The sequence below is a fragment of the Drosophila arizonae genome, chromosome 5, assembly GCF_054131065.1.
Source record: "Drosophila arizonae isolate 15081-1271.41 chromosome 5, UAZ_ARI_1.0, whole genome shotgun sequence".
Taxonomy (NCBI): Eukaryota; Metazoa; Arthropoda; class Insecta; order Diptera; family Drosophilidae; genus Drosophila; species Drosophila arizonae.
This window is the reverse complement of record NC_142925.1, coordinates 6480876-6499856: the sequence shown is the minus strand read 5'-3', so window position 1 is coordinate 6499856 and position 18981 is coordinate 6480876. Positions and strand designations below refer to the sequence as shown.

At 43.8% G+C, this 18981-nt stretch overlaps 4 protein-coding genes and 1 non-coding gene across 10 annotated transcripts; 3 read left to right on the top strand and 2 right to left on the bottom strand.

Annotated features, from left to right (window-relative positions):
- Window positions 1–219: 219 nt before the first annotated feature.
- Window positions 220–9084, top strand: Prp8 (pre-mRNA processing factor 8). The gene is made up of 14 exons (XM_018012120.2): window positions 220–380; window positions 598–1225; window positions 1287–1502; window positions 1571–1783; window positions 1841–1966; window positions 2259–2678; window positions 2744–2961; window positions 3019–4070; window positions 4133–4325; window positions 4562–5135; window positions 5200–5350; window positions 5422–5598; window positions 5656–5947; window positions 6004–9084. Exons 2-14 carry the CDS (start codon window positions 609–611, stop codon window positions 8946–8948), a joined length of 7194 nt encoding a protein of 2397 aa, XP_017867609.1. The 5' UTR covers window positions 220–380; window positions 598–608; the 3' UTR covers window positions 8949–9084.
- Window positions 2010–2192, top strand: LOC149268416 (small Cajal body-specific RNA PsiU2-55). Its single transcript, XR_016270698.1, has one exon.
- Window positions 9067–10694, bottom strand: LOC108616714 (dynein axonemal light chain 4). The gene is made up of 3 exons (XM_018012123.2): window positions 10199–10694; window positions 10054–10137; window positions 9067–9501 (listed from the first exon to the last, which is right to left on the bottom strand). The coding sequence occupies exons 1-3, from the start codon at window positions 10262–10264 to the stop codon at window positions 9337–9339; spliced, it is 315 nt and encodes a 104-aa protein (XP_017867612.1). The 5' UTR covers window positions 10265–10694; the 3' UTR covers window positions 9067–9336.
- A 673-nt stretch (window positions 10695–11367) lies between these two features.
- On the bottom strand, window positions 11368–18693 carry Hen1 (Hen1 methyltransferase). Its single transcript, XM_018013019.2, has 4 exons — window positions 18356–18693; window positions 18219–18282; window positions 12352–12521; window positions 11368–12287 (listed from the first exon to the last, which is right to left on the bottom strand). The coding sequence occupies exons 1-4, from the start codon at window positions 18520–18522 to the stop codon at window positions 11531–11533; spliced, it is 1158 nt and encodes a 385-aa protein (XP_017868508.1). The 5' UTR covers window positions 18523–18693; the 3' UTR covers window positions 11368–11530.
- On the top strand, window positions 12661–18126 carry bsd (back seat driver). Of its 6 annotated transcripts, none has more exons than XM_089469994.1 (5): window positions 12661–12766; window positions 13753–14446; window positions 14518–14673; window positions 14747–16794; window positions 16865–18126. In XM_089469994.1, exons 2-5 carry the CDS (start codon window positions 13984–13986, stop codon window positions 17438–17440), a joined length of 3243 nt encoding a protein of 1080 aa, XP_089326120.1. In that variant the 5' UTR covers window positions 12661–12766; window positions 13753–13983; the 3' UTR covers window positions 17441–18126. The 6 variants fall into 6 exon arrangements, with proteins under 6 accessions (XP_089326120.1, XP_089326118.1, XP_017868507.1 ...); XM_089469992.1 differs by having other exon boundaries at window positions 12697–12835; XM_018013018.2 differs by having other exon boundaries at window positions 12697–12861.
- Window positions 18694–18981: the final 288 nt, after the last annotated feature.

The window sequence follows — 18981 nt, the reverse complement described above, 5'->3', positions numbered from 1 at the left end:
AACGTGTTTTCCGCTTCACGTCGAAAAATTCCAGTAATTCGTCAGTAAGTAAATATACTGACGCACTACACATCAAAAAGGTTCTAATAAGCAATACAAATAAACTTACTGCTTATTCATTATTACAATTAGAACATGGTTGGGGGATTTCTTTAGTTTATTATTGTTTGTTTTGAAATCGATTCTAAGTTCATATTTGACTAACGTCTAAATATCGATTTGTTTTAGTTGGGCCCGGTCAACCTATCGCCTATCGATGTTGACTTGCAAAAAATATCGGGTCATCTCTGAAAAATGTCTGCCGCATCGTAAACGTTTTGCAAGAAAAACCGGAAAATTGTTAAAAATCCCATTAAAAGTCCTTGAAATTGTTGAAATAGGTAACTATTTAATGTATACATGTTTTCTAATTAGTTTAAATGCGGAATTTTATAAGCGGCGCACATTCTTTGCGTTAAAATTGCTGTGGTGAAAATAGCAAAACGCGGCGACGTCTGCTGCTGCTCTCTGCTTCTTTTTCCGCGTAAACGGAACGTGTGTATAGTTTTTTTTCATTATAATTAATATGTATATACATTTTTATTTACCGTTTTGAAGTTGACTGAGCGATGTCTATACCGCCGTATATGATACCGCCAAATGCTTGGGCCGCCCAACTGATGGCCCAGCAGCAGGCATATGCGGCGGCCCATGCACAGCAGGCACAGCTGCATGCCCAGCATCAGATGGCCAACCAGATACAGCAAATACCCCCACCGGGGGCTCCATTGCCCCCTGCGGGTCATGCCAATGGCATTCCAGTACCGGCACAGGGAGTGCCTCAGCCCCAGCTAGGTCAGATACCTACTCCAAAGCCGGATATTCTGACCGAAGAAAAACTGCAGGAGAAGGCGCTCAAGTGGCAGCATTTGCAGTCTAAGCGATTTGCTGAAAAACGCAAATTCGGTTTTGTTGATACACAGAAAGAGGATATGCCGCCGGAACATATACGGAAAATCATACGTGATCACGGTGATATGACCTCTCGCAAATATCGCCATGATAAGCGTGTCTATCTGGGCGCACTCAAATATATGCCACATGCAGTGCTGAAGCTGCTCGAGAATATGCCTATGCCCTGGGAGCAAATAAGAGATGTGCAGGTGCTGTACCACATAACAGGCGCCATTACCTTTGTCAATGAAATTCCCTGGGTAATTGAGCCCGTCTACATAGCACAATGGGGGTAAGTTTCACTAATGTAACTTCTATCTAAATTAAGCTTATCAGTGGGTCACATTTTACAGCACAATGTGGATTATGATGCGTCGCGAAAAGCGCGATCGTCGTCATTTTAAGCGCATGCGTTTCCCGCCCTTTGACGACGAGGAGCCGCCATTGGACTACGCAGACAACGTGCTGGATGTAGAGCCCCTGGAGGCCATACAAATCGAGCTGGACAGCGATGAAGATAATGCTGTATACAAATGGTTCTACGATCATAGACCATTAGTCGATACACCGTAAGCAGAACAGCTATAAAAACAAACAAAACAAATTCCAATGAAATAAACTCAATTCTTGCTTATAGCTTTGTAAATGGATCAACTTACCGCAAATGGAATCTGTCGTTGCCACAGCTGGCTACGCTTTATCGTCTGGCAAATCAGTTGCTCACCGACTTGGTTGACAATAATTTCTTTTATCTGTTTGATCCAAAGAGCTTCTTTACGGCCAAAGCACTCAACATGGCCATACCTGGAGGGCCCAAGTTTGAGCCACTTATCAAAGATCATAATGTTGGGTAAGTAATTAAACAAATATGTTTAGCTGTGAGTTAACCATTTGCTTCTCCTTGCAGTGACGAGGACTGGAATGAGTTCAATGACATTAATAAAGTTATTATTAGACAACCCATACGAACGGAGTATCGCATTGCATTTCCATATCTATACAACAATATGCCACATTTTGTGCATCTCAGCTGGTAAATCACTTAATTTCTATATATATTTATGTAATTATTTATAGTTACAAGGCCGTAGAGTTTCCAGTCTAAGACATTGCATGGCAACGCTTCAAGCCATGTTAGATTAAAAAACCACGCCCGATTTACTACCAATTTAGCGATTGTCTTCGAATGGGCGGTGCAATGTAAATGTTCGTTACGATTTTGTAGACTAAATTTTAACTGCTGATAGTTGCATACAAACATAAACACGATTTATATATAGTATTTATGTATATAACATTTATAATATCTTTATTCATCTGTTTAGGTATCACACTCCAAACGTTGTCTACATCAAGACCGAGGATCCTGATTTGCCTGCGTTTTACTTTGATCCTTTAATCAATCCCATTTCGCATCGTAATGCTAATTCCAAGATCCAGGAGCCCATGCCAGACGATGATGAGGATTTTACATTGCCCGATGATGTGCAGCCCTTTCTGCAGGACACGCCCCTCTATACAGACAATACAGCCAATGGCATTGCGCTGTTGTGGGCACCGCGTCCCTTCAATATGCGCTCGGGTCGCTCACGTCGTGCAATTGATGTGCCGCTGGTCAAGTGCTGGTACAAGGAACATTGTCCACCTGGTCATCCGGTCAAGGTGCGCGTCAGCTATCAGAAGCTGCTCAAATACTATGTGCTTAATGCATTGAAGCATCGCAAGCCGAAGCCGCAAAAGAAGCGGTAAGTTAACTAAATCAGAATTAAAAATTAGTTTATAAATTGATTTTTATTTCTTCCATTTGCAGCTATTTGTTCCGTTCATTCAAGGCCACCAAGTTCTTCCAAACCACCACCTTGGATTGGGTTGAGGCTGGCTTGCAGGTGTGTCGCCAGGGCTATAATATGCTCAATCTGCTTATTCATCGCAAGAATCTTAACTACCTGCATTTGGACTACAACTTTAACTTGAAGCCGGTTAAGACCTTGACCACGAAGGAGCGTAAAAAGTCGCGTTTCGGCAATGGTAATTGATGATAATCAGATGTCTTTCTTACCTTATATTAATTTAATTTTCCTTCAGCTTTCCATTTGTGCCGTGAGATTTTGCGTCTGACTAAACTGATCATTGACTCACATGTACAGTATCGCCTCAATAACGTGGACGCTTTTCAGCTAGCTGACGGTCTGCAGTATATCTTTGCCCATGTGGGCCAGCTGACGGGCATGTATCGCTACAAATACAAACTGATGCGGCAGATACGGATGTGCAAGGATTTGAAGCATTTAATCTACTATCGCTTCAATACGGGACCCGTAGGCAAGGGTCCTGGCTGTGGCTTCTGGGCGCCTGGCTGGCGTGTTTGGCTGTTCTTTATGCGTGGCATCACTCCGCTGCTCGAACGCTGGCTGGGCAATCTGTTGTCCCGTCAATTTGAGGGTCGTCATTCGAAGGGCGTGGCCAAGACGGTGACCAAACAACGTGTTGAATCCCATTTCGACTTGGAGTTGCGTGCCTCAGTTATGCACGATATTGTGGACATGATGCCCGAGGGTATTAAGCAAAACAAGGCGCGTACTATACTCCAGCATTTGTCCGAGGCTTGGCGCTGCTGGAAGGCCAACATACCGTGGAAGGTGCCCGGTCTGCCCATACCCATAGAGAACATGATATTGCGTTATGTGAAAATGAAAGCCGATTGGTGGACGAACACGGCGCACTACAATCGTGAGCGCATACGTCGTGGTGCCACTGTCGATAAGACTGTCTGCAAAAAGAATTTGGGTCGATTGACGCGTTTGTATTTGAAGGCGGAGCAGGAGCGGCAGCATAATTACCTCAAGGATGGTCCTTATATATCGCCCGAGGAGGCGGTGGCCATATATACCACAACGGTGCATTGGCTGGAATCGCGTCGCTTTGCGCCCATACCCTTTCCCCCGTTGTCCTATAAGCACGACACTAAGCTGCTGATTTTGGCCTTGGAGCGTCTGAAGGAAGCGTACAGCGTAAAGTCGCGCTTGAATCAAAGCCAGCGCGAGGAGCTGGGTCTGATTGAGCAGGCCTACGATAACCCGCACGAAGCGTTGTCCCGTATCAAACGTCATCTGTTGACACAACGCGCCTTCAAGGAGGTGCGAGCCATTTATAGTGCTTGATTGTGTTTAGTTGTTTATTAGTCCATTTCTCTTTGCAGGTGGGAATTGAATTCATGGACCTGTACAGCCACTTAATACCTGTTTACGAAGTGGAGCCTTTGGAGAAGATCACCGACGCCTATTTGGATCAGTATCTGTGGTATGAGGCAGACAAGCGTAGACTATTCCCGCCATGGATCAAGCCCAGCGACACGGAGCCTCCACCGCTATTAGCCTACAAATGGTGTCAAGGTAGAGCAGATCCTTTCATATTGGATAAAGACTATTCGGAGTGTTATCTATCATGTATATTTGCGCATTTTGGTCGTGTGATTTGTGGCAAAGTGATGAGCTATGATTCCATCCCCTTGTTGCAAACCTCACGCTGAAGGTGACGCATAGCAGCAGCAATTGAAAGATATTCGATTAAACTTAATGAGATCTACAAATCTAGAAGTCAAGCTCTAATACTACCTTTCTCTCCGCAGGCATCAACAATTTGCAGGATGTCTGGGACGTCGGTGAGGGCGAATGCAACGTGCTGCTCGAATCACGCTTTGAGAAGCTTTACGAGAAGATTGATTTGACTTTGCTCAATCGTCTGCTGCGTCTCATTGTGGATCACAATATCGCCGATTATATGACAGCCAAGAACAACGTCGTTATTAACTACAAGGACATGAATCATACGAACAGTTATGGCATTATACGCGGCTTACAATTCTCTTCGTTCATCACACAGTACTATGGACTTGTTTTGGATCTGTTGGTGCTGGGTCTGCATCGCTCCAGCGAAATGGCCGGACCACCTCAAATGCCCAACGACTTCCTAACATTCCAGGATGCAGTTACAGAAACAGCGCATCCCATCCGACTTTACTGTCGCTACGTGGATCGTATACATTTGTTCTTCAGATTTTCGGCTGAGGAAGCGCGCGACCTTATTCAGCGTTATCTGACCGAACATCCAGATCCGAATAATGAGAATATCGTGGGCTATAATAACAAAAAATGCTGGCCACGCGATGCGAGAATGCGTTTGATGAAGCACGATGTTAATTTGTAGGTTTAGCTTGGCAATCCTTGGCGGTATTGTCTGCTAATGTTTGCTTTTTTTTCTGTCTAGGGGTCGCGCTGTGTTTTGGGACATCAAGAACCGTTTGCCTCGCTCTGTAACTACCATTGGCTGGGAGAGCACTTTCGTCTCAGTCTATTCCAAGGATAATCCCAATCTGCTATTCAACATGAGCGGCTTCGAGTGTCGCATTCTGCCAAAGGTTCCTTTTCCTTCCCAATTCCCTTTAAGATCAGTTAATAATTTGTTTTATTTCTCATGTTTACTCTTTAGTGTCGCACGCAAAATGAGGAGTTTACGCATCGTGATGGCGTTTGGAATTTGCAGAATGAGATAACAAAGGAGCGCACGGCTCAGTGTTTCCTGCGCGTCGATGATGAGTCGCTGGGACGTTTCCATAATCGTGTGCGACAAATTTTAATGGCCTCCGGCTCCACCACATTCACAAAGGTGAGTTCAATTAGAGCTGATTAAAGCAAATGTTTAATTTAAATTTAATCTTGGCAGATTGTCAACAAATGGAACACGGCTTTAATTGGTCTAATGACCTATTTCCGCGAGGCGGTTGTGAATACGCAGGAGCTGCTCGATTTGCTGGTTAAGTGTGAAAATAAGATACAAACGCGTATTAAGATTGGCTTGAATTCCAAAATGCCTTCGCGTTTCCCGCCCGTGGTGTTCTATACGCCCAAGGAGCTGGGCGGCTTGGGCATGTTGAGCATGGGTCACGTGCTGATACCGCAATCAGATCTGCGCTGGTCCAAGCAGACCGACGTGGGCATTACGCATTTCCGCTCCGGTAAGTGAGGCAATATAACTTATCCATTTCTTCGCTAACTGGCAAATTCTTAACAGGCATGTCGCATGACGAGGATCAGCTTATACCAAATCTGTATCGTTATATACAGCCGTGGGAGAGTGAATTCATTGACTCGCAGCGTGTTTGGGCTGAGTATGCGCTGAAGAGACAGGAAGCAAATGCACAGAATCGTCGCCTGACGCTGGAGGATCTGGAGGATAGCTGGGATCGTGGTATACCGCGTATCAATACGCTCTTCCAGAAGGATCGTCACACGCTGGCTTACGACAAGGGCTGGCGCATTCGCACTGAGTTCAAACAGTATCAGGTTCTCAAGCAGAATCCCTTCTGGTGGACGCATCAGCGACACGATGGCAAATTGTGGAATCTGAACAACTATCGCACAGACATGATCCAAGCGCTGGGCGGTGTGGAAGGCATCTTGGAGCATACGCTATTCAAGGGCACCTACTTCCCAACGTGGGAGGGTCTGTTCTGGGAGAAGGCATCCGGCTTTGAGGAGTCCATGAAGTACAAGAAGCTGACAAATGCTCAGCGCTCTGGTCTTAATCAGATACCCAATCGTCGGTTCACGCTATGGTGGTCACCGACTATCAATCGTGCCAACGTTTACGTCGGTTTCCAGGTGCAGCTGGATCTGACGGGCATTTTCATGCACGGCAAAATTCCCACACTGAAAATCTCGCTGATTCAAATCTTCCGTGCTCACTTGTGGCAAAAGATACACGAATCGATTGTCATGGATTTGTGTCAAGTGTTCGATCAGGAGCTGGACGCCCTTGAGATTGAGACGGTGCAAAAGGAGACGATACATCCGCGTAAATCATATAAAATGAATTCCTCATGTGCCGACATACTGCTGTTCCCTGCCTACAAATGGAACGTGTCCCGACCATCGCTGCTAGCAGACACCAAGGACACCATGGACAATACAACAACACAGAAATATTGGCTGGATATACAGCTGCGTTGGGGTGATTACGATTCGCACGACGTGGAGCGTTATGCAAGGGCAAAGTTCCTGGACTACACCACGGATAACATGTCCATTTATCCGTCGCCGACGGGCGTGCTCATTGCCATCGATTTGGCTTACAATTTGCATTCGGCCTACGGCAATTGGTTCCCGGGCTGCAAGACTCTGATCCAACAGGCCATGGCCAAGATCATGAAGGCCAATCCGGCGCTTTATGTGCTGCGCGAGCGTATACGCAAGGCCTTGCAACTGTACTCATCGGAGCCCACGGAGCCGTACCTTAGCTCACAGAATTATGGCGAGCTCTTCTCGAATCAAATCATTTGGTTTGTGGACGATACGAATGTCTATCGCGTCACCATCCACAAGACCTTTGAGGGTAATTTGACCACGAAACCCATCAATGGCGCCATCTTCATCTTCAATCCACGTACTGGACAGCTGTTCCTGAAGATCATCCACACGTCCGTGTGGGCGGGTCAGAAGCGTTTGGGCCAGCTGGCCAAATGGAAGACGGCCGAGGAAGTTGCTGCCCTGATTCGTTCGCTGCCCGTTGAGGAGCAGCCGAAGCAGATTATTGTCACACGCAAAGGCATGTTGGATCCGCTTGAGGTGCATTTACTTGACTTCCCCAACATTGTCATCAAGGGCTCGGAGTTGCAGCTGCCCTTCCAGGCCTGCCTCAAGGTGGAGAAGTTTGGTGACTTGATTCTGAAAGCCACCGAGCCACAAATGGTGTTGTTCAATCTGTACGATGACTGGCTAAAGACGATATCTTCATATACGGCATTCAGTCGTTTGATATTGATACTGCGCGCCCTGCACGTGAATACGGAACGGACGAAGATCATACTGAAGCCGGATAAGACAACCATAACGGAGGCGCATCACATTTGGCCCACGCTAACGGACGAGGAATGGATCAAGGTGGAGGTGCAGCTGAAGGATCTCATTCTGGCCGATTATGGCAAGAAGAACAACGTGAACGTTGCCTCGCTGACACAGTCCGAGATTCGTGACATCATTCTGGGCATGGAGATCAGTGCACCGTCCGCACAGCGTCAACAGATAGCCGAGATCGAGAAACAGACCAAGGAACAGAATCAATTGACGGCCACCACGACGCGCACAACGAACAAGCACGGAGATGAGATTATCACGTCAACCACCTCGAACTATGAGACGCAAACGTTTAGCTCGAAGACCGAATGGCGCGTGCGTGCGATATCCGCAACGAATCTGCACTTGCGTACGAATCACATCTATGTCAGCTCTGACGATATCAAGGAAACGGGCTATACGTATATTTTGCCAAAGAATATATTGAAGAAGTTCGTCACGATATCCGATTTGCGTGCACAGATCGCTGGCTATTTGTACGGTGTGAGTCCGCCGGATAATCCGCAGGTGAAGGAGATACGCTGCATTGTGATGCCGCCGCAGTGGGGCACACATCAGACGATCAATTTGCCGAATGCCCTGCCCACGCATCAGTATCTGAAGGACATGGAGCCACTTGGCTGGATTCACACGCAACCGAATGAACTGCCGCAGTTGTCGCCGCAGGACATCACCACCCATGCCAAGATCATGCAGGAGAACTCCAATTGGGATGGCGAGAAGACAATTGTCATTACCTGCTCCTTCACGCCCGGCTCCTGCTCCCTGACGGCCTACAAGCTGACACCGTCCGGCTTCGAATGGGGCTCCAAGAACACGGACAAGGGCAATAATCCCAAGGGATATCTGCCATCGCACTACGAACGCGTTCAAATGCTGCTGTCCAATAAGTTCCTCGGATTCTTCATGGTGCCGGCGCAGAGCAGTTGGAACTACAACTTCATGGGCGTGCGACACGATCCGAATATGAAATACGAACTGCAATTGGCCAACCCGAAGGAGTTCTATCACGAACTGCATCGCACATCGCATTTCCTGCTCTTCTCCAATCTGGAGGATGGCGGCGATGGTGCCGGCGCTGATCGGGAGGATGTCTATGCCTAAAGCAATTGTAAAATTCTGAAATCGAAAAATCTATTTTAAGCGCATACAAAACACATTTTTATAAGACAATTTTTGTGACTAAACGAGAAAAGAAAAAAGAGAAAGAAAAGCCTTCAAATTAATGTTTGCAAATTAACCAACTTTTTTATTAATATTTATATTTGTTGTCTCTTTTGCTCCCGTTGCTATGGCAATGAATAAGCACACTCCCCTAACTTCTGGCCCTATTTACATATGGGTTTAACTTAATACATAACATTAACTATATATAATATATGCTATAGAAGCACACATACATCAATAATATGCTGCTTGAGGGAATACAAGAATTTCCATTTATATTTGTAGTTTTCTAGGTACGTCGGTTGGTCTGCCTGAGCTACTCCATTTAGGAGCACTTCCACAGCACAATGGCCATATTGCCGCCAAAGAAAATATAGAGTATGTTCTCAGTCTCGTAGGACACCTCAAAGCCAAACCCCTCGCCGACCACCACATGCCAATAGATGCCGAATTTCTTGTCCATGGTGTCCTTAATCATTCTGGCACATGTCTGTGTAGGAGATAGAGGTTTTTGTTTAAGATCGAGATAAGATATATATATTATATGTAAGATCTGTGAATGATGAAATATTAGATAAGGACCAATAGAGTCATAGTTTTGTTTATATGCTTATAACTCTCTTAGTTGTCAAGCGATCTATCTATCTATCTATCGGAGTACTATATTGTAGTCAATTAAGAAGAATCTGACGAAAGAGTATTTTTTAACATTTCTATCTAAATCAAAGTCTTAAATGGGAAGCAACACGTTGCTTCTAATAGTCAACAGACTTTGAGCTATATCTAACCATAATATATAATAACTGATATAGTAATATACCATATATATATATTAGATATAGACCCTAGTATAGCTGTACTATAAATGGACTTGCTCTTCCCAAAACTTCGTTCGAGACACAGACATAAGAGTTAAGTTAACTTCTAAAAGATTTTCTTGCATTTAGTAATAGATAATAATACTTCATATAGCAACTATAGCACACTTGGAATAACCAGCAATTACAGGGTATTCACCGTATCGTCCTTTCATGGAACTCACCTCATAATTGGAAGAGAATTTCTCGCACATGCCAACGACCAACTCGACGACCTCGTGACGCATTTCCTCCTTCATATCCGAGTGCTATGTGGATAAAGGATATAAAGTTAGAGTATTTGAGAGTTGGCTTGAGGGAGAGACCAACCTTGACGAGCGGATAGATGTGCACGATTTTCTTATCGCCCTCCTTGGCGCCTTCCTCTTCGGCCATGTCGAAGCTGACGCTTAATAGTAACTAAGCTATGCGACTATAAATGTTACCTATATAACCGACTAAGATGCAGGTATATATATATATACATATATATATAAATATATTTGAGGACACGCGAAAACCGCGCAAGCACACACACACACTCACACAGTCTCATGCACTCACACAGCTAACGAATAATGTAATAAAAATTGAGTTAAATTCCGATTTATATGTGACATGGAATTCAAGGTAGTATTACCTCTATACAGAGCGAGAGAGACAGTGTGTGTGTGTGAGAGAGAGAGGGCGAGTATGTGAATGAATGTTATTGTGAATGAGTGAATGTTTATGAATTTGTTGGCACGCCAGGTAAAGGTAGCTGCTATGGCAATTTGTTGTGCTGTTGCCTGTTCTGTAGCTCGTTTCACTTGCAACTGACTCGACGTCAACTCCATTAACTTTGCTGCAAGACACACATACAATACACACGCACATGCACACACACATGTATCTGTATATTTGTTAGTATATTTAATGTCGCCCTGTCTGTTAGCCACCCTCTAGTTGCCAAACAAAAGCAATTTCCGTGCAACGAAGGGTGCCAAGCTAGACGAAACGGATGCCTCGTCATCGTCATCATCTTTCTGGAGTCGAATAGCCAAAAAAAAAAATATATATATATATATATACGTATATCTATATGTATATTGGTTATCCAAGTTGCACAGCTTAGCGGGTGTGTGGCTGGAGCAGGAGTCTGCATTCGCTGCGAAAATTGAATAGTTTTGACCCAAAACAACCCCCTGGGGCAAAAGAGAGCGAGTCCTTCAACGGAATTGTCCTATTTGATTTATGCGCTGCTGCGGCTGCGGCTGCAGCACTTAGTCTGTGGAGTATGCGTGTGTTATATAACTCCACAGATACTATATATCACTTCTATTCTACACATATGTGAGATTTTGAAGTAGTCGAAAGGAGTTTATTGGTTTTGGCTAATTGGCAAACAAAAGGGAAAGTTAAAATTAGAAAATTGATATTGGGTATATAGCATATGTAAATATATCTATAAATATGTAGATATATTTATCTAAGCACAGCTAAGACAACATAAAAAAAACTTTTGTTCATTATATAAACTTGTTATATATTATTTATTATATAGTCGTACATTCAGATATTTTGTCAAGTCACATTTAGTTTGCCCTTTCAAACAGAGCTTCACAGAAGCTGTATCAACATAATATTTACTATACATATACCATACATATATATATATTGGTTTCACACATCCCAATTTTCATCCTCTTTGTTCGGTTGCATTACCTCGTTCCCTTCGTTCTGCTCATAAACTGGATCCGCCCAATCGCTGCTTTCCTCTCCATCATTCTCCTCAATCAATACAAAATCATTTTCAACTATTTTCTTATGCTGTTCCAATAATTTCGCCAATAGCTCACGCGTTGCGCCCAGATATGACAAACGGCGCGTTAGCTCATCTAAGGACAGTTTATAAGCGTATCGCTCAGTATCATAATTATCGTCATCTTTGGTACATTGATATAGCTGATTTTCAACTTCGGTCCAGATTTTTTCCTCTGGCGTGCGATTATCCTTATAAAATGGAAAATCAACAACATGTAATGTTTTATAGGCGGACATAATACTATCCGGAGTAGGTTGTCGTTCTAGTGGCTCTGCCAAGGGCAGACCCAAGATATCCTTGCGAACAAACAGGGCTATTTGGGAAACGTGACCCACAGCTTCTTCGCCTTCGGGCGGATCACCCACGCCAAGCAGCGAGAACATATAATTTGTATACTTCTCAGTTATGCCTAAGCACCAAGACTTGAACTCCTCCCTAGTCCATTCAAATTTGTGATCATGATGACGAAATCCATTTGGCAGCAACGGGTTAAAGCGCGTGAAAATTGTATTAAAGTCAGCATTGGGAGTGCTGAAAATCACAATTTTTGGCTGCATAAAACCAAAAATATTCACAGGTATCTTAGCCAGCACATCCTCATAGACATGCTCAATGCTGAAAAATATAATAATGTGAAATATATATATAAATTATACATTTTAATTTCATTAAACCTTACAGTTCTAATGCTATGACCGCGTCTGTGTTCCTGAGTTCTTCCGATGCATCTGCAACGCTGCCAAGCAGCACTTGTACTCTCAAAGGTGCTACCCTTTGCTTCATATAATCACTAACCAATGGATTTGTGCGACTTAAATGCGCTTTTAAGGTATCATGATCAATGTCCACCTGTGAATATAGACGTTAGGCAAATAAATTTAAATATGTTTTTGAATCTACCCGTCTGGGCGAATGGTCAATTGTTTCACAGCAAAATAAAAATTACAACAGTCTGGCAGCACTTTGAATAGAAACGAGTCGAAGCAAAATGGCGAAACAAATTGGTAATGAAACATTGGCTTGTCACTTTTGAGTACGTCCGTGTGTGTGTTTGTGAGTGTTCCGAGGCACGGGTAGCAGTGCACGAAGAATATGTAATTTGTTGTGAAAATCAATTGAGTATCTAAATAAATCTATTCAATTGTTAAAAATTGAGCGAATGTGTAATAAAACAAAAAAATGCAATAGTGTAAGCACCAATTGTATGTCCGCGAAACGCGTAGTGAAAATTTTTCTGGCATTGCATTTTATGGGGAAGACAACGTGAAAACAAGAAGAAGAAAACTTGTAATACGTGAAAGAAATACATACTGAAAAGTGGCCAATGGAAATTAAACAAACGTTTAGCCAAGTGGCAATGAATTGTGTGTGCGTATGCTTAAGTGAGAAATTAAAAATATTTAATATTAAATAAAATGATCTAGCAAAGCAGCTGTGGCCTGTGCCGGCGGTCCAGTTAAATCAATATTCCCTTCCATGCAAGCAAGCCACTCTGTCTGCCGTCTCTCTCTTATTTATTCATTTCGTCGCAGACATGTCGCTTGATAAAAGTGTTGTGTGCGTTGTCGATGAATGTGAAATTCGCATCAATCTATGTATATAATTATATATGTATTGTGTTTTTGCAGTTTTTAGCAATAGTGATTAATTGTCGTAGGGGAATTATCAGAGATTTGTTAAAATTATTTGTTTTCCGTGTGTGAACACAATACATATGCAAGTATATGACAGTGTGAGTGCGTGTGCATGTGTGTCTATGCCTGGCTGTATGTATGTATGTAGATAGGTATGCATGTGCCCCGTGCCCATAATTTTGCCATTCCGCTCCGAACGACGGCGTTCCATTCACATTGTGCCGGCGCAACAACGAAATTCAAAACAATAGAGCGTAAAACTTGAATTAGTGGTGGCAAAACAAAAAATAGAAAAGAATGAAGAGAAAATACAATAAAAACTAAACAAGAGCTATGACTAATAGGATTATTGTTTAGTTTGATTGATTTGCTAGTTGTTTAGTGCTGGCAGTTAAAACATAACCGAAAATAAACTGCTGAGTGACACTCTTCTTCTTACCACACAGCCAACACGAATGTCAACAGTAAAAGCAAAACCTGATTAACAAAAGAGAATACACAAAAACAAAACAAAACTCAATTTCAAATTCAACGTTCCTTTATGCGCCCCGTCAGCGATAATTTGAGACTGACTAAAACTGTCATCTGACCGACCGATCAATCCACTAGAGAGGGGGAAATTTGACAAATTAGAAAAAATTGGAGCGTTCCTCCAACGACTGTCGCCTGTTTAAAACATGGGCAAACGGATCGCAGCAGAGCGCAGCCATCAACAACAACGAATGTCCCCGCAAACGGAGACCAAAACTCAGCCATCAGATCGCAGTGCACGGAAACGCAAACGTTCAGCCGTTAAAGCCTCCCGGGTGGAGAAATGTCAGCGCCTGACCGATGATCAGAAAACTCAATTCGATTGGCATGAGAACGATGATGAGGACTCCTCCTCATCGGGCTCGGCGAATGTCGAACTATTGCAAACACCACAGCAGCAGCATCTAGCACGCAACCAGTGTCCAGTATCCAATCCACGTGCCTCTCTGTTATCCTTGGCCACATTCGCCAGCGGTGGCTACAGTGATCACAATAATTCCAATACAACCGAATCGCCGCGTCCAGTTTATACGCTACGTCCCTCTGTAGTCAATGGCACCATATTGAGAGATTTACTGTCCAAAGCCTGGCGTCTAGGACGTCCCATAGGTGTGCATAAATTGGCTGAACTAATACAATTGGCATTATATTAACATATTTATGAATTCCACTCATCATAGGCAAGGGCAACTTTGGCGAAATATTTCTGGCATCAGATGACACTGTTTGTCCGGTCACCTCAGAGAGCGCCAAATATGTGGTCAAAATCGAGCCGCACTCGAATGGACCACTCTTTGTGGAAATACACTGTCTCATCAATACGAATCAGACGGAGTGTAAGTAGCAGAAGTTGTGAAATTATATATGAATAAATATCATTTATTGAGAAACCATTTACTCCTCTTACAGCTGTCACAGATGGCAACGAGGCGTGTGCTATAGAGAAGCTACCACCACGCATTAGTCATGGCCCGCCCTCTGGTATTCCTAGCTATATTGCATCGGGCACACATTACTTTGGAGACGGACGCTACAGGTTTCTGGTGCTGCCGCGCTTCGATCGGGATTTGCATTCGCTGATCAAGAATGCGCGAGTGGCACAAAAATCGCTCTTAGTCTTAGCTATACACATCATCAATGTGCTGGAGCATTTGCATGATAAGGGCTATTGTCACAATGATATTAAGGCACAGAATCTGATGATATCGAAGTGCAAGTATCTGAAGCGACAGGCGGTGCAGCCGGGCGGCAAAGCGAACTATGAGGAGCACTACGAAGAGAAGCAGCAGACAACAGATAGTGGCAACAGTTCGGAGCAGGAGACCAACGATGATGACTACTTTATAAAGAATGAGAACAAATATGCGCTGAAACGCATTGCTGGCATCAAGGAGGATGTCGACGATGTGGATGAGGATGAGGATTTTGATGATGGCGCCACCACAAATAGCAACAATAGCAATAGCCTAGATATATATCAGACGCCAGTGAACAAAAATAAGCGACGCCCGCGCCAGAATGCTGTCGAATTCAGTGGCTCGAATCCAATGCGCTCGTGCCGTCGCAATGAGAATTGCAACTCTAGTTCCATGTACGAGGAGATGGTCAAGTCACATTATCTGCGCCCGGCCAAGCGTGTCAGCTACTCGGAGCTCTTCAACGAGGATGGATATCCAGTGAAGGCGGATGCCAAGAGTGAACAGTCGGCGGAGAGCTCGGATAATGATTCGGATGAATTTGTGCCCGCGTTTGCGCGACGTTCGGGTGGCGCTAGTGCGGCGAAACGTGGTGCACGCGCTCGCACCTCCAATCGCATGGTGACCCGCCGACGGGAAACCAAGCAGAAACAGCTCAAAGCGGAAATCACAGAGAATCCGCGAAATGGAGGAGTACGAAGTAAACGCACGGTAACGCAATATCAACATGTTCCGGTGGAAGAAGAGCACATATTCCTGATCGATTTCGGGCTGGCGTCCAAGTATCAGGATCGTGGCGTGCACAGACCCTTTATTATGGATCAGCGACGTGCCCACGACGGCACCTTGGAGTTCACATCGCGTGATGCACATTTGGGCGCGCATTCGCGTCGCAGCGATTTGGAATGCTTGGGCTATAATTTGTTATACTGGTCAGAGGGTTATTTGCCATGGAAGGATGTGGCGCAGCAGCAGCAGCAGGAGAAGGTGCATCGCGCCAAGGAGCTATTCATGACGGATGTGTGCGAAATGCTGCGACAATTCTATGGCAAACAGGTTCCTAAGTATTTGGGTGAATTCCTGCAGCAGATCGGACAGCTGGCCTATCAGGAGCGACCCAATTATGAGCGCTATCGCAACATCTTTAAGCGGGAGTATCGCCGTCTGGGCTACGATTGCAGCCAGATGCAATTGAGCAGTCATGACATCCAAAGTACGCGCATCTCAATCAAGGATGAGGTGGATGGCATTGGCAAATGCGATATATTCGACTTGAATAGCAAGAGCGCATTCAACCAGCTGCGTAACTCCACATTCAGCACACCATTCCAAGATCATTCGCTAACGAATCGTGTATCACCCAAGAATCTGCGTTCCAAGTCCAACAAGAAGAATGCTAAAAAGTTGAAATTCTCCTGGGCAGAGGTGTTATCGCAAGATCCCGATCAAATTGCACGCGAGCGTGCGGTCAAGGAGTTTGAGCGTGAGGAAGTCATCTGCCCGCTACATTCGCGACTGCCCAGGCGATACGAGGGCAAGCCGACCTATGCGATATTGGCGGTGGAGCAGAGCAGAAGGGAGAGGGGGCTGACCGTGCAGGAGCACAACAGTGAAGAGGCAGACGACCAGGTAGGTGAATCTGCAGAGACAGCCGAAGAGGAGGAGGAAGAGGAAGAAGATGAGGAGGAGGAAGAGGATGAGGAGGATGAAGAAGAGGCCGAAGAAGAAGCCGAGCAAGAGGCAGTAAGTGATTTCGAAGAGGCAAGTATTTCTTCCCATATAATACATATGTATGCTTAAAATCTAATTCATGTCTGATTCAATGATACAGATGGATGTGGATCAGCAGAGTGTTGATAGTGAAAGTACAACGGAATCGAGGCAAACGCGTCGCGCACGTCGTCAGCCGCGCAAGAACAGCAGCAGCAGCAAAGCGAGTCAGGGGCAACAGTTGCCGCAGCTGAGCAAGAGCAAAGGCACAACGCGCAAGCGTAGCAGCAACAAGTCAAAGAACATCAATGGCCACACTCAACAGCAGCAGCAGGCACACAGAATTGTTGGCACACCGCTGACAACGGTGGGTGGGAATAATAAACGTGGCTGCGCCACTCGCAAGGAGCAGCAGCAGACGGCGACAATGGCATCCGCCACCGGTGAGGTGCAACAACAAACCGTTAAGCTAAAGTCGAGTCGAAATGCGGCAGCGGCGGTGGCTGTGGCGGACGATCCAGGCAAACAGCGGCGGACGCGTCGTTGTCTATATAAGACTGAAGCGGATGTGGAGAACAACTATGCCACAAATAACAATATGCAGAACGATGCTTATAGCGTGTGGCAATACGATGATGAGAACAGCTATGGCAAAGGGCGGAATGTCAACTCCTCGTCCAGGCATTGTCGCAAGTGATAGTTATCGAGTTATCGCGTTATCGATACGATACGTTAGATATTGAAGAGCGAACTGTTAAGCAACAAGTGCAGAAAGAAGGCAACAAACAACTGAAGCTGGCAAAAAACTACATATACATACATACTTATAGTACATACATATACATATATATATAAAATAACAGTTATGCTGCGTTTTTCAAGTATTTTATAGAGAATAAACTTATTGTTAGGTTCAGAGCAGAAAATATGATCAAAAGGACGGGCGAATGAATTTCAATTCGGATCAACGTCGTCTATTCATATACTGAAGTTGTTCACCGCACTATACATTAATAGAGAGACAATGTTTTATGTAATTTTTGCTGTTTTCCTTTTTTATACATCAATTTAAGCAGAAATTGTTACAATACAGACAGACATATATATATATAGGTTATTGGCCTTGATAGCAAATTATTGTTTAATCATAGTTTTTATTTGAAAGAATTTTTTAAGTTACGCAGTTTAAGTTTTTACCCGGATATCGGTTATATTACCTAAATGATAATCCCCTTACAAGAAAAACAAAAAAAAAAAAAAGAGTATTTACTATAAAACTAGATGAAAGGTTATTATTGCATAAATCATAATTACTAGGTCTAAGCTAGGAATTAAACTGCGTATATAAATAAAATAAATAGAAATTATATGTCTTAAAAATTACCCAGGAAAGATCACTTGTTTGTAATTCCCACCACTATTAATATGTACGTAAACTTTAACGAAAAGCTATTAGTCTAATACGTATCACATACCTGCAAAATGTTCTCGATAGTTTCAATGCGTCGCATCAGCTGGAAGAATCGCATCTCCGCGCAACTGTGTATAAAAAATAGTTATTCATTAATAGTCTGCCATAATGTGTTGTGAAAAGTGTTTAGCTAATACGTACCCGAATTCGGTGACCTTTTTGATTTCCTTTACCCAACGTGCATCTTCTAAAATCTGAATGGCCGCGCAGTAGCGCTGCTCGTAAACAGGTGGATCAAAGCTTATTCCCGTCCCTGTGAGTTTAGTTAGGGTTCTAAAGCCCCCGCAAGGCAATGTGTAGCTAAACATTAAAATTTGGTTTTCGAATTCGCTCAAATTGTTTACATTTATTTTTGTTTATTTTTATTCGCGTCAGTGCGACCGAAATCGGCATAAAGCAAAATTCCAATGTCACTTGCAAAGCGGACAACTTAACGTGAGTGTTAAATTGCGTGCCGCCAACTTAACGTTCTGTGAGCAAATTGCGCAAAGCTAACTTACGCAAATTTGCCTTACGTAGCGCAGTTTGTGCCTATTTTGTTAATTTTGCGTTTACGAAGGCGGCTTATCGAAATTTTTCGATAACAAGAGACTTGAGCGCCACTTTTAAATATGCATAATTGAGGTAATTGTTGTCTGCCTTTTAAGGCAGAAAGGCTTATCAATATATTTAAAATTTTTTTAGATGTTAGTTATAAGATGCCCTTAAGAGGAACTTCTCATTGTTTTTTTTTTTAATTTTATTTTTATTATTAACTATTTTGACTG